We start from the raw sequence: 15,277 nt of genomic DNA, 5'->3' as shown, positions 1-15,277 counted from the left end.
AATGTATCATTTCTAGACATGTAATGATTACCGATTTAATGGTTAACCATGATAAATTGTCCAATGTCATTTTTTAACTCTTTCACCGCCAGCGTTTAACCTCTCGACGCGCACTAGCTCGCGGACGGAAGGACGTCAGTTTTTTTTTTATTCTGCTAACAATATATATATAGCCTACTGTGTACAAACAACAATAATAATAACACTACTATACATCGTTTAAAAGGTCTAAGGGTTTAGCGTCAGTGTATGGTGTCCGTTTTGAGATTAAATTGCTCTAGTATCATAAATATAGTATTTTATTACAGAAGTCCAGATAACAACATGCATAATATAAACTGACTCCTTACCTTTGTGCTGGTATAAGGAACGCGAATCGAATCCAGTCTGTTTCAGATGTGTGAATAACCCATAAAAACTCTCCAACAAAGTACATCCAATGACCAGTTTTGTCCACAAATGCGTATAATCCGTGAAATATGGATATATTTTCCATTGTTTACATCAGATTTCATATGCACGTCTTGTAATAGATTATAATATACAATCTGAGGACTATTTACATCGTAACACTTGTATATGAGAGCACACTTGCGTTCAAAACCAGCGCTCAAACTTGATTGTACAAGTAGGCGGGAGTATAATACATAATCAGTGTTGGGGCTAGTTACTCAAAAAAGTAATATATTACGTATTACATATTACTCTCAAAAATAGTAATGCCTTACTTTACTTTATTACTCCCTGGAGAAAGTAACTAGTTATATTACTAGTTATATTACTAGTTACATTTTTTCTGGACAAGAATTTTTATTTGGGCAAGCCACGGCCAAGAAAATGCTGGCTTCCTTACCCGCTACAGGACGTGGGGCACAGCGTTCGGAGAAACATTAAAGAGTGTGCACTTCACCGTCAAGTTATTTTCCTTCCGTTGAACATAATAAAATATGACTGAATCTCCACCCGTCGAAACTAGCTTTCTGTTGCTGGGAACCTTCCTCTGAAAAAGAGCTTGCCGTTGTTGACGCTTCCATTTACCCGATCTGTCTTTGTGCTGCTGCCGCTCTGTGCTGCTGGCTACCGGGTGTCGACCAATCGGTGATGGTAGATGATACCTCGTGCCAAACTTAGACCAATCACTGTTCCATTCACGCCCTCCTCCCCTTCCCTTTTGTTCTCTGTGTTTTGTGCCTTGTGTGATGAAGGTGCTACTGGCGAATGTAACTTAAGTAACTAGCTCGGGAAAACTGTAATAATATTACCATTTTCAGACGGGTAATGCCTTACACTACTAGTTACTGAAAAAAGTAATTTTATTACAGTAACTAGTTACTTTGTAACTAGTTACACCCAACACTGTACATAATATCCAAACAGCGCTGTCTAATATCGTGACGTCATCTGACTCGCGCGTTCCTCCAATGACTTCATGGAAAATATTGATAGACAGAACGTGTAGCCAATTAGAACACGAATTCAACGATCTTTGTGTGAAGCTTTATTTCCTGGTGTGGATACGGCATTTTATACGCTTATATAAGGATAAACAATAAAAAGAACGAACGTGTATGCATGTAAACAAAAGACTTTTATTTTGTGGCTGACTGGCACTTAGAAAAGGCACTAGTCTTACAAAAACTCTTGCAAGAACCTCATTTTTGGGTCTATTGACTTCAAACGTGAAATATAACTTCTTTAGACTTGTGGCTTTGGCCTCATTGCATTTATAGGTTTCACACATATATTTATCATTAAGATTTTTAGTGTTAAAAAAGATGTTATGCAAAAAATTTTTTATTACAATGTACTTCAGCCTCTCTAACTTTTTTTTTTTTAATCTTAAAATAATTTTGAAACATGGAAAACGAAGCTCAAAGTGTCTTCTATCTAATGATACCACAGTATGCTTATACTATAAATGGTTTAGTAAAAACAGCCCTTTTAGTGAAAGTAGGTATTTTCATGGTTTCGGGCCAGAATGGGGGTGCTTTTCAAGAGGTTAAAAAAAAAGTTGGGTTAGGGTTAGGGTTAGGTTAGGGTTAGGGTTCCGGTTTTAAAAAGTTGCGGAAGGGCGCCACCTGGTGGATAATAGCGGTATTGTGGAAAGACGGAAAATCTCGTCATTGGCGGGGAAGCATTTTCTCTTAATTGACGAGATATCTTGTCAAAGGCGGGGAAAGAGCTAATTACCGTTTAATTGTGCCAGTCTCACGGTTCAAAAACCTCTGTCCGGCATCAACCAATTTAAACTATAAGATAAGGCACCAAATTTATTCACGTCTGCTTGAAAATGTTTGTGGTGACAGTGCTTTACTGACTGAATTTAAAGGCGAAGTGTGTAAATTTTAGCGGCATCTAGTGGTGAGGTTGCAAATTGCAACCAATGTCTCAGTCCACTGCTCACCCCACGCTTTTAAAACACATAGAGAAGCTACGGTAGCCGCCACCGGACAAACATGTCGTCGGAGACAACTAAAAAAGTTTGTCCGTTAAGAGCTTCTGTAAAAACATGCTGGCACAAAATGGCGCCTACCATGTAAGGGGACCCTCGGTGTATGTAGATAAAAACGCCTCATTCTAAGGTAATAAACACATAACGGTTCATTATGTAAGTTCTTTATACACCACTGATATTATAATTATGTATATAATATTGCATTTCTGTCAAGAGATCATTTTAAAAATTACACACTGCACCTTTAAATCCAAAAATTTCCACATTTAGGAAAATCTAGTTGTATCTCATGTGTTAACATGATTTCTCGTTCCCATCTGATTGATGGCCATCAGTGGCTGAGTTAAAGACAACAAATCCCATCATTCCACGCTGCTTCTGAGCATCATTAATCTACGTCATTGTTATTGATATTGTTGTATTCTGCAGGGCTTAAAAAATGGCACGTCTCTGCTTTTATGAGCACATATCAGAGACAGAATAAGCCAGTGTTTGAGGACTCTGGGCAGGTCATGTTTGATCCCATATCTGTACCTCCATATTTACAGAGTCTTGTGTGTTGTACTCTTTATGTCTTTCTGGAAAGATGGCTGTTTAGAAGATGACAGTGACGAGGACATGGAGAACGAAGATCTAGACAAGGACTATGTGAGTGTTTGGGTGTCACAAGGGATAAGAAGGACAGATGTGCTTTTCACCATAGCTCATAAACATCAATAGGCTTTATGCCCAGCTGCACTACTTCCTGAACTTCAGCCAGCTCCTTGTTTCCTGTCTGCCATTATTGGACAAACTGATTAATCCAGGTGTGCCTGACCTCAGTAGTCACAACAACAATAATCAGACACACCTGAATTAATCAGTTTGTCCAATAATGGCAGACAGGAAACAAGGAGCTGGCTGAAGTTAAGGACGTAGTGCAGCTGGGTATAAAGCCTATTCGGTTTGACATCCCTGTAGGATATAAATCATTTAAAATAATTTCCAAGTCAAAACTGTAAATAATAAAAACAATAATGCTGCATGTTATTTAAAAATGTAATTATTTAAGGGAGCATTAGTTCTTACTGACCAATATAAGCACTCAAATGAACATATAAAATGTGCCGGCTATATTCATACACCTGCCAGTCTGACCTACAAAATCATTCCCAGGCCAACGGTTAAAATGCATGGTTTAGCAGCAATATTTAAATCCCAGCTCGTGCACAATTTTTGCTTTAAATATGATGGGTTTTAGGTCACACCTGCACACATCCAAACTTTCGTTTAGCAATCGCAGATGTATTATTGCATGAAGTAGTGTGTACAAAATCATCAGTGGGAAAAAACATTCCCGAATTACATTGATGAGAGACACTTTTTAGCGGATGCATGAACGCTTCGTGCAATTCCGCATCGTAATTTTGGCCGAGCCATCGGCGTGTGTGTAAAGTGTGTGTAAATTCGTCTGATTCATTCCCCCTCTTAAAATCGTGATTGAAGAGCGGGGTCCGCGCGAGACAGGAGCCTGACATGAGTGACTTCCTGTTCTCACGCAACTTCAATAATAGGACCCCTGATTCAGCCATAAATCAATGACTTCACAATCCTGTCCCTGCTGAGACTGCATCGTCAAACTAAAGTGCTTGCACCCTCGTCTGCCTCATACACTCTCTCCAGATGCCGCTAATGCATTTATTCATTTTTGTGCTCGCACCCCATTCTCTTGCCATATCTAAGATTCCACATGGTGCTTTGTGCCTACTGAGGTGAGGTGTTCAGAAAATCTCAAGATTTTGCAATGAATATTTTAGGGGCAAGTCAACATATTACAGTGTTTTGGTTAGTTTTGCAGCTCATGGTTAAATCCACCTTAAATAATTAAAAACAGAAAAGGTCGTAGTGCTAAACATTAAAGAAGATCATATACTGTACAAAATGTCTTTAGGTGTATTGGTGTAAACCATATAATAAAAAAGGTGAGCACACATCCAAGATTGTCCACAAAGCTTGTACACATTTATTATGCCCAGGCCAAATATACATAAAAGTTCACTTTTTCCACTTTTATGTATAGTTAGCTTCTGCATAATAGTTTATATAAGGTCTCTGGCTGGTCTGGTCTTGGATGTGTGCACATTTTTTATTCGTAAATCCCTCAAACACAAATTTGCATACTATCCTTATCACTTTAGGAAGTATGGTATTCATTAATTTTATCATTTGCTTTAATTTCAATTGAATTTTACTTATTTATATAGCGCTTTTCACAATATTTTAATTGTTTCAAAGCAGCTTCATATTAATAGATGCAGGAGAAAACACACAAAAAACGTAAAAGACAGCCAGACATAGCTGATTTTATAGAGGATATACTACACTCACCTAAAGGATTATTAGGAACACCTGTTCACATGGGGTGTGGTCCTGGGGTGTGGTCCATCAGCTGTTTGGCACAGAAAGGGAGTATAGTTCAGAATTCTGCAGCATCCTATTGGCTGAAAAGTGTCACATGACCTCCCAGTCTTCATATGCATTAACATGGAATGATGTTTGTGGACTGTGGTGCTAAATAGCACTAAAAGCTCGTAATCATAGGGGAATCATTTTTAGTGCTATATAGCACCTACAGTATATAGCACCTATGAAGAACCATACGGCAACCATACAGCACCACATATGGTTCTACATAGCACAATATGATTCTACACAGGTCCTACACAGGTACAAAATAGGCACTTAAAATGGTTTCCCTAATATTACGACCTAGTGAACCACTTTTAGTGCTATTTAGCACCATTTGTTTTACGAGTGTATGTGTGAGTTTGCATTGAAGCTTGTAAGTGTATTGTGATTATAAATTTGTTTTTATCCATGGTAGGAGGATGACCTAGAAACAGATGTCAACAAGCTCCAACCTCGACCCGAGCCTGACAGACCCCTGGAGCAGCTGGGCCAGTACATGCGCTTCTGCCCAGAACTGCACCATGACTTCCAGGTAAACCCTTTATGGGCAACCTACTGCTAAACTTCTACACCAGTTGCACTTTCTTACACACTTTATGCATAATTGTCTTTAAAATACACAGCTTGGTGAGATGACCAGAAATTCCAAGTAGCTTTCTTTAAGTATTATAAAGTAGACGTCCTTCCTGCATTCTAGAATAGAGCAAGGCGATTGGACGGAATGTGATTAAAAACGATGAGAGCAATATATGACATCATCCGAAAAGAAAAGATGTCAATCTGTAACTTTTTTTGTGGTAAAAAATATACAAATGTCCATTATTGAGCAAGAACGTAAAAGGTTTTCATTACATCAAATGAACATTTTGTAATTATTTACTCACACTCATGTTGTTTTTAACCTATATGAGTTTCTTTTTTCTATTGAACACAAACGAAGGTTGGTACCCATTGACTTCCATAGTAAGAAAAACAACTAAGTCAATGGGTACACTGAAAAAAATCTCCGGTTGCACATAAAGTTTTCTTAAAATAATTTTTCTTAAAATTTTTTTTTGATCTATGTAATTTAATTATGTACACCAGTTCAACATGATTGAATCAAGTTTTCTTAAAATAAAATATATTATTAATTAATGTTAATTTATTTTTAGAAAAAACCGAAGTTTTTTTTTTCTGTGTACCGCCAACTGTGTTTTATTTTTTTGTACCCCAAAATGCTTTAAATAAGGATTAAAGAATATATTTTTTTTTCCGCTATGATATGGACTGATAAATCATGCAAAATTTGCCATAAAAATGTTATTAAGAAAATAAATAGGGTCAGTTTCCTTTCCTTTTTGCTCCAATCTGCTCTTAAGAAATATTTCAAAGAGGGTTTCCGTACCAGTCTGCATCCCTGGGGTTTTGTTGTTGCAGTCGGGCGTGAAAGTTTAAAATCTCGTACCCTTAATGGCAGACACCCAGGATAAAGCTTATAGGAAGTGTCTTTAAAAGAGCACTTGCACTGAATATGGACTGTGTGTGAAACGGTAAGAGAGTTTGATGGGTGCAAAATGTACTACATCACCTACTGCAAAGACAGCGGTATGCAGCTTTAAAGCACAACGGGGACACGGCTTGTTCCGAAAATTACCTCATTGCGCTTTAAAAATCAGACACTTCAGCTGCAGCTCGGCACAAATGCGGCGTGTTCACCTCACCATTCATCTTAATAGAGTGATTCGGTTTCTGTTTTTTGCTGACCTGCATAGTTCTGGGGAAAACATATCCTGTTTGCAGAATGTCCAGAGGAAATAAGAAAATATGATTCATCTATTCTCTGGCGGTCTCAATGATTATGTGGCTGCTTTTCATTTATTCGTCATGAAGAATATAAATGTCTGCGTGTCTCGTTTTTTCCTTTAAGAATACTTTATATGATTAATACAGTTGGGTAAAAGTCTGAGACTCAGTAAATGCTTTTATTTTTATTTTATTTTGTTAATATTTTCTTTGTTTGTTTATTTATTTTCAATTAGGAAGGAATTAAATTGAGATAGAAAGATAGAATTAGGAAGGAATGTAAATAAGATAAAAGTTTAATTAAAGAAAACTAATTTAAGTTTTTTTTAGCAAAACTTTATAGTTTACAGTTTCAATGCAACTCTAAATGATCCCAATCAAGGCATAAGGCAATGTCATTTTCGGCAAAAAAGTACTTTTTAACAACTTCTTGTCTTGCACTAGCCTTGTGATGTACCAGCATGACCTTACGTATTACGTAAATACGTCGAAAGTTCACATATGACGTATGCGAAACTACCACTACAGTGTTTACAAGTGTGGAGAAAGAGGACCGTTCAGACGCTGCTGTATGTGGAATTATACTAATTCATGTCTTTGGGACGTATTTTAACGTTCTAAGCGCATTTTCTAAAGCGCACAGTCTAAACGGTCGTATCCAAATCCACTTTTGCTAATTTAACGACGGGAAAAACGATTTGTGCGCCTAGCACACAGTCTAAAAGGGTTGTTCCTATTTTAGTAATGAGTAATGTGTGTGTTTTGGGCATAATGTGCCAATGGGAGTCTCAGCTTTCATGCCCTTTTAAAGCCACTCGTTGCACTTGTGCCATGCCGATTCCCTATTTACATGGCAGAATATGTAAACTGAAAACTAAGCGGAGGAAGAAGACCACCAGCTTAAGATTGATGCTAAAAAAATGTGTTGTTTTCATTTGTATTGAAATATTTATTTTTGTGGTATAACCTTTAAAAATAGTTTTTTCTTTCAGCAAGGAAAGTAAGATTAGCAGACTTGCTGTAAATGGAAGGATAGCCTGCAGTGTAATCTCAAAAAATAATTTACAAATATGCAAGAAAAGGTTTGTACTCTTAAAAGACTTTATTTGTAACAAACAGGAGATAAAGAATTTACAAACGTGTGGAGAGGCGAAACGTTTCAGCACTCATACAGTGCTGTGAGTGTTTTAAAAAGCATGACTTAAAAAAGGTTTTTATCTCATCATATCCACAGGTACAAAGTCATCATTTACAATAAATCTGTGGGGTAGCATTTAAAATTTTATTCAAAAAGCATTATTTGCATTTGTTTAAAGCAAAACATTCAATTACTTACCAGGCACCAGGTAAAGCAGCTCTTTACGCCTTCTAATGTCTCATAATCAGTCCTCATTTATGGACTCAATAATAATCTTTTACATCGGTGCAAAATTGGGTGCAAATGCATTTGCTATTTAAACAGTATGGCACTAAACGTGAAATTGATAATTGCACCGGGTTGAAAATAGCAAAAGATACGTGTGTTGCGCATTACGCCGGATGCATGATAAGGCCCTTTGTGTCAGTTTATTGTTTAAAATCGCCCACAAGTGTGCGTTGTAACGCGCAACCTTCCAATGTGATTGCATAATATGTAAGGTCGCGCTGGCGCGTCATGTAGCTTGTGCAAGACGAAAAGTTGAGGTTTTAAAAGTACTCATTTTCTTTGATCGTTTTGCAAGATATGACCCTTATGTCATAAGTCCTTTGAAGCTGCATTGAAACTGGAATTTTAAAATGCATTGAGGTCCAATAAAGTCCACTATATGGACAAAAACTGTTATTTTCCTCAAAACTGAACGTCCTTGACTGAACAAAGAAATACATAAACATTTTGGATGACAAGGGGTAAGTAAATTATCAGGATTTTTTTGTAAATGGAGTAATTCTTTAAGTTTTTATCAGTGGTTTTTTACATTATTTTAACTTCATCTGGTAATTTTTTGTAGTGTTGTGCAACATGACATCCAGAATAAGCAGATGAAGTATATCTTTTGTTAGTAAAAAATCTGCATGGTTAGTTGGTGTTTAATTAATTTATTTTTATTTTAAAATCATTTATTTGCATCTTATGATTTAATTAATTAATTCAATGTTTTTTATCAACTTACGAACCCCCGGCAATTCCCGATCTATTATATCCCAGAGTGATTTGTAAAGTCTTTCGGAAAGCATCTTTACTGTAACACTCTAAAGGAAACAAGAAATTTTTGTACAAATGCAATAATTGCCTACAGTTGACTGACTCAAAAGTATTACAGAGTTTTAAATATATTATAATAGTTTTATGCCTTCATATTCATATTATTTATTAGCAATTCTTAAAGGGAAAGTTCACTTAAAAATGAAAATTCTGTCATCATTTACTCATTCTCATCTTGTTCTTAACCTGTATGAATTTCTTTTTTCTGATGAACACAAAAGAAGATATTCTGAAAAATGATGGTAAACACACAGCAGATATTGTCCATTGACTTCAATAGTAGAAAAAAATTTTTGTAAGTATTGTGATAAATGATAATATTTTGATAAATGATGGTAAGCACACAGTTGACGGTACCCATTAAATCCCATCATATTTTTGTATTCCTACAATGGAAGTCAATGGTCACTATTTACTGTGTGTTCATTACAAAAAAAGAAATTCCTACAGGTTTAGAACAACATGAAGATGAGTAAATGATGACAGAATTTTCATTTTAAAGTGAACTATCCCTTTAATTACTTACACAATTAACTGGAATTAATTACTGTAAAATTTTGATCTTAGGCTGTACACACCTTTTTCCCTTATTAAATAATAAAACATCATAATTTAATAAAACATGTATCACGAAAATATACACATCATAAATATTCATCTCTAGAGGTTTTGCCACAGTGTTATTCAGTCGACTGCAGCATCATTGACGGAAATGACTGATGACATTTCAAGTTTCCTAATATGTTCAGCGTAACTCTTCATTTTAAATGTGTCACCGCCCTTCCCATCAGGAGTGACTGTTGTCATTAGATTGACAGCTCCTCTCGCAGCACAATAACACACAGAAACCCCAGCGTGGCTGTCTTTAGCATGCGGATGAGTAAAAACTAATAGAAATGTCAACATACCTCCAGTTCATCAACGTTCGACTCCCTCCTTATTTAGACATGGCGTTATTTTAATTCAAATGATATTACATGATGTACTGCCGCCGTCGTCCAAAACATCCCATTCCTCGGTTCATTTCCCCCCAACCTTATTGATGTTGCAATTTGAAGTTCTGCAAGGAAATGACGAGCTAGTAATTTACGTTTTTCTTCCATTTAATCGTTTTAATAATCAATTCAATATCGGCTAGACAACAGGCCAATCGGTTTACAGAAATGCATCCCGCCAGGCCTCTCCCTTAAAGATAATAATTTTTGAAGCTTGTAATTCAAATAAACGTGAATGTCCTTTTTTTATTTCGATAACTCAAACCCCAAGAATACGTGGTCTGCTTATGCCCTCTTTCTCTGCACAAGTCTTTGATGTATCTCCTCCATTATGGTTAAATGCCACCGTGATGCGAAGAGGCTACGTCTGGATTTGACACAGGGGTTGTAATCACATAGTTGCATTATGCATGCTGCGTAAAATACCAAGATGAAAGATTTACAGCTGGACACCCATGCCAATCAGATTAATCTTGTATGACAACGGCGTGCCACCTGTAATATGCGTGTCAGTATGAATTACATAGCATTTCGCCATAGCTTGAACGTGCCTAAGACTAAGTAGTATGCACACTTTCAAAGAAGTTTGGGGTTTATAAAAGCGCACCAAAAGTTAAGGTAAAACTGCAGAGTTGAAAATGATGTGGGCTAAGTAAAGGTAGAGAGAGGGGGGCTGGCGCAAAAACCAAAAGAGTGTCTTCCCTGAGGACTCGCCTTAGGATACTATGTTCACTTTGATCTCCATTTCTTTGTGTGATGCTGCACATGGCAGCCTGGAGTTGAAGCGCATTAGATGTGCATTTCTCATAGCATGACACCAACATTCTTGTTTCTGTGCGAGTAAGACCAAGACTTGGATGCATTTGTTTTGTAGCTTTCATGGTTTCTTAGCCAGAGCCTGAGGAAGCATTACCACACAATGCTATTTACAGTGATTTTATTTACATTTTTAACCGTTACCCTGAGCTCAGAGTACACTTCGTTTATTGTGTGCATTAATTAATTCAGCCTATTGATCGATTCTCAATTCAGTTCTCAATGACACACAGCCTTGTTGCCGTCTGTGAACATAACCGAATGCTACATAGTTTACATTTTTATTCACTTCAATCCAAAGCAATTTACACAAGGTATGCAATTTTTTAAGTATCTGTGAACCCATAGCCTTTTGCCCTGCAAATGCAAAACCACTGTAAACTTTACTGTAGTTTAAAGGTATTGCAGAGGATTTTCTTTTTCCGGGTGGATCATCAAGACTATTGGTCCTCCTAGTTGTCAATCAGGAGTGTTGCGCAATTGCATTTTTTTAAAAAAGTGGAGAAGGCGGTTCTTTTCTAAAATTCGAGAAAATCCTCTGCTACACCTTTAAACAAGTCATTTTAACTTTCTTGACAACACTCTAAGAAAGGATATGTTAATTTTTTTATGGGCCGGATTTACTAAACGGGGCAAATTAGCGAGAGAGCACAATTCCAAAAAGCGCAGATGGGAGTGGGAATATTTTCGGGCTATTTACTAAGAAAGTGCACATTAAATAACACAGGTGCAACAGCTGATTTCCATAATGACCAACGCCATCTATTAAGGGCGCACTCACACTATCCAAACCAAACCGCGCTCGGGCGCGTTTGACCCCCAAAGCCTGGTTTGTTTGACTAGTGTGATCGTTCTGTTCCGTGCCCGGGCGCGGATTGGTTAACTGCGCCGCGGCCGGGTTGCAGAGGAGGGCCGGAGCGTGGTTCACTTGGGCTCAGGCGCGGAAGGCTGTGGTGTGAGCGCAATCGCGCCTGAGCGCGATTCAAAAGTTGAAGACATCAGTTGCGCGACCACTCACCTTCATCTGCCTCCGTAAAAACCTTTTGATGCGAGCAGCGGAGTTACGTGAATGTCCGAGCTGCACACGTGACAAATCAACTAAGCAATATGATGACATGTGAGAGGGCTGTCTGTAATCGCGCACCAAACGACTCTGAATAAAAAACACAGACTTATCATTACGGCTTTTTTCAAAACAATCGCATCTTTATGACGAAAGCGCGCCCGGACTCGGATCGATACAAAGTACAGTGTGAGTGCGTGCATCTGGGGGAGAAGGGAGGGGTTACAATCGCGCTGGGGCATGGTTTGGTTTGGTTTGGATAATATGAGTGCCCTAAGAGCAGCACAAAGTAGTTCACAGTCGCAAATAAACAGAGCTGATGAGGTGCGGTTGATCTACTAACACCTGATGTGCTTGAGTTCAGCACCACGTAAATCACAGCAGAAAATTTGGGGTGTGTAATCCCAGCTAACGAAGCAATAGTACACTGAAAAGAAGTTGGGGACAAAAAATGAACGTTTACAAGAAATTTTGAAACGTCTAGTTTTGAGTGACTTCTCTTTTATTTACTTCAGCGAATAAAAAATAGCATTGCTTGGCAAACAATATTTTTGAATAATATGTTCCTCTGGCATTTTATATAAACTCTTACATGTTAAAACAATTCTCTGCCTTGTATCACGCGCTCACTAATCTCGGTGATGAGGCTTCTTTTAACATCAATTGCAGCCATTTCAACCGCAAACTAGTAAAGACATTTAAAATGAATTGTAAATTCAAGTTGATTAAACTTAAAAAATGTAGGGGCCAAAGGTTTTTTTTACAGTGTAGTTACTAATTTATCTCAGCTATTTTCTTTCCTGATTCCAAAAACGACAGGCACGGATGGCTTCGAACAGCTGGTGGATAACGTAATTGAATTGACCCCAGACAGATTCGCTCGTTCCTTGTGTGAATTGAATCCCTGCTCTTTCTTTTCACCCACTTGTCAGAACATCTGAGCACATACTGTATTCCCCGATTCCCACATCCTGAACTCATCAAAGGGGTCGTCGTACGTGTCTGTATCAAGATTGCGATGAAAATAAGGTTCCCTTTCAATACGGTTCACTTCGCATTGCGTCAGTTTGCTGACGCTATGGGGGAAACTCCTGTTTACTCCGTGATTGAAGCCTATTGGTTAACGTCTGTAGAAAATACAGACCAATGACGTTTGAGCCCGCGCGGGGGCGTGGCACACGTCCCTATATAAGCCGGTGAAATACGTCAAGAGCTCATTACTTTTCTCCTTCAGCGCGAACCTTCTCGCTGCTCCGAAGAAGAAGCCCTTACTCGCCGTCGATCCAAGCACTGCAGCGGACTACAACACACCAGCGTGTTCCCCTGCCGCTTTCCGGTGAGCCTAAAAGAGAGTATCTAAAAGAGCAGAAGCGCGTTGAGATAATGTCGCTTCGGCATTGCGGCTCCTGCCGAGCCCCTTTGCCTGTGGAGGATTTCCACAAGGAGTGCGTCATCTGTCTGGGTCCTGCCCACGCCGAGGCCGTACTCGCCGAGGCGGGCTGCGCCCACTGCGAGCTCCTTCCTATCGCGGTGCTGCGCTCCCGCCTCGAGATCTTTAAACGGAAGGCTTCCCGTGCTCTCCCGCCTAAACAGCAGCGGAGCCGTGAAGCTGGAAGACGCCCTGAGACCGAGTCCACGCCGGCTCATCCCCCGCGTGCTCTGTCTCCCCGCCGTCACCCTGTCACCTTCGCCCATGAAGACCTGCGCCCCCTGCCGAGTGCTAGCGGCATGGTTTCCTTTGGGTCCGGTGACAACTTGGAAGTGATGTCATCCTCTGAGGAGTTAGAGGATTGGGCGGCTTCGGATGACGACGCCCACGCAGCCGCCGCTGATGAACCTACCGAGTCGCGTCCTCACGACTCTGAGCTCATCCGCATCTTGACGCAAGCTACGGCGGAGCTCAACATCAAGTGGTCGCCGCCGTCAGAGCCTCAACTCAGCCGGTTGGACGAGTGGTTTCTGCAGCCCGGGCGCCGTCAATCGTCCCGCCAACGGCCGGCGCCGTTTTTCCCTGAGGTTCACCAGGAGCTCACCAAATCTTGGCGTGCTCCCCACTCCACCCGAGCTCAGAGCGCCGTCTCCCACGTCCTCTCCGTAGTGGACGGCGCCGACGAACACGGCTACTCCAAGATGCCGCCGCTCGAGGAAACTGTCGCCGCCCATCTCTGCCCGTCTTCAGCCGGCGGATGGAGGGCGAAGTTGAACCATCCATCAAAGCCCTGTCGCCTGACATCGACCAGGTATACCAGGCAAAGCTCCTCCGTGACATGGACGAGACAGGTCCGGACCCGTCGACCTTTCAGAACCTGCGCAGCGCGACTGATCTGGCCCTTCGCGCCACTAAAGTCGCCACTCAGGCTGTAGGAAGAGTCATGGCCAGCCTGGTTGTTCTGGAGAGACATCTGTGGCTGAACTTGACGGAGATAAAGGACACGGATCGGGTTGCCCTTCTTGACTCGCCCGTGTCACCGTCGGGGCTCTTCGGCTCCGCTGTGGAGGGGTTCACCCAGCGCTTCACTGAGGCACAGAAATCGTCGCAGGCTATGCGGCATTTTCTACCTAAACGATCTGCCTCAGCGTCTGAGACCGGCCGCCCAAAACCGCCGCCAGCTCAACGCCCTAAGCCAGCACCAGCTCAGCCCCAGCAGAGAGCTGAACCGGAGGTCAAGCGCCAGCGTCCTGCACGACCGGCTGGCCCGCCTCGACGCCGCGGTCCCCGTCCTCGGATTACGCTGGACCCGACGCCGGCACCGCCTCCCTGAAGAGAGTCTGAGGAGGAAAAGAGGCTCTGGTCCCGCTTCGGCCGGCCCGCCCTCGAAAGTTCTGCGTGTTTCAGTCCCCTCGGGCGCTGGACACACCCTCGCTGTAACAGCGAAACACAAATTTTTACCTTTTCACAAAAAGAGCAAATTTCCTCCTCTGTACACACAAACACACACACACGGCTTAACGTCCATAAGCATATCGACGCTCGCCGTCAAATTTCACGTTTGGCAATCCACCCCCGGTATGCTGGGCTGGATTCTAAACGTAATCCAACACGGTTATTCACTCCAATTCGCCCGGAGACCACCCCGGTTTCGCGGCGTTCTCTACACCACTGTCCCAGACGATCGTATGCAGATCCTCAGGGAAGAGGTGCGTTCTTTATTACTAAAAGACGCGATAGAGACGGTCCCGGCGGATCAAAGCGAATCAGGCTTTTACAGTCGTTATTTTCTCGTTCCAAAGAAAGACGGCGGCCTCAGACCGATATTGGATCTACGCGTTTTGAATCGCGCTCTTGCCAAACGGCCGTTCAAAATGCTTACAGCCAGACGAATCATGGCGTTAATTCGACCGGGCGATTGGTTCATATCAGTGGATCTGAAAGACGCTTACTTTCACATTCCGATAGCGCCACGTCACAGGCCGTTCCTAAGATTCGCGCTCGACGGGACAGCATACCAGTACAAAGTTCTGCCCTTCGGATT

General features: G+C 40.9%; 1 protein-coding gene across 4 annotated transcripts in view; it reads left to right on the top strand.

Moving 5' to 3' along the window:
* Window positions 1-15,277, top strand: part of agbl1 (AGBL carboxypeptidase 1) — a 286,400-nt gene that overhangs the window by 110,851 nt on the left and 160,272 nt on the right. For all 4 annotated transcript variants that reach the window (XM_065291580.2, XM_065291581.2, XM_073813242.1 and 1 more), the window contains 2 exons: window positions 3,042-3,103; window positions 5,319-5,435. In XM_065291580.2, the coding sequence (XP_065147652.1) occupies window positions 3,042-3,103; window positions 5,319-5,435 (179 nt within the window). The remainder of the gene's footprint in view (window positions 1-3,041; window positions 3,104-5,318; window positions 5,436-15,277) is intronic.

This window comes from Paramisgurnus dabryanus, chromosome 23, assembly GCF_030506205.2.
Source record: "Paramisgurnus dabryanus chromosome 23, PD_genome_1.1, whole genome shotgun sequence".
NCBI classification, from domain to species: domain Eukaryota; kingdom Metazoa; phylum Chordata; class Actinopteri; order Cypriniformes; family Cobitidae; genus Paramisgurnus; species Paramisgurnus dabryanus.
The sequence above is the reverse complement of the archived record's forward strand: the minus strand, read 5'-3'. Positions and strand labels throughout refer to the sequence as shown.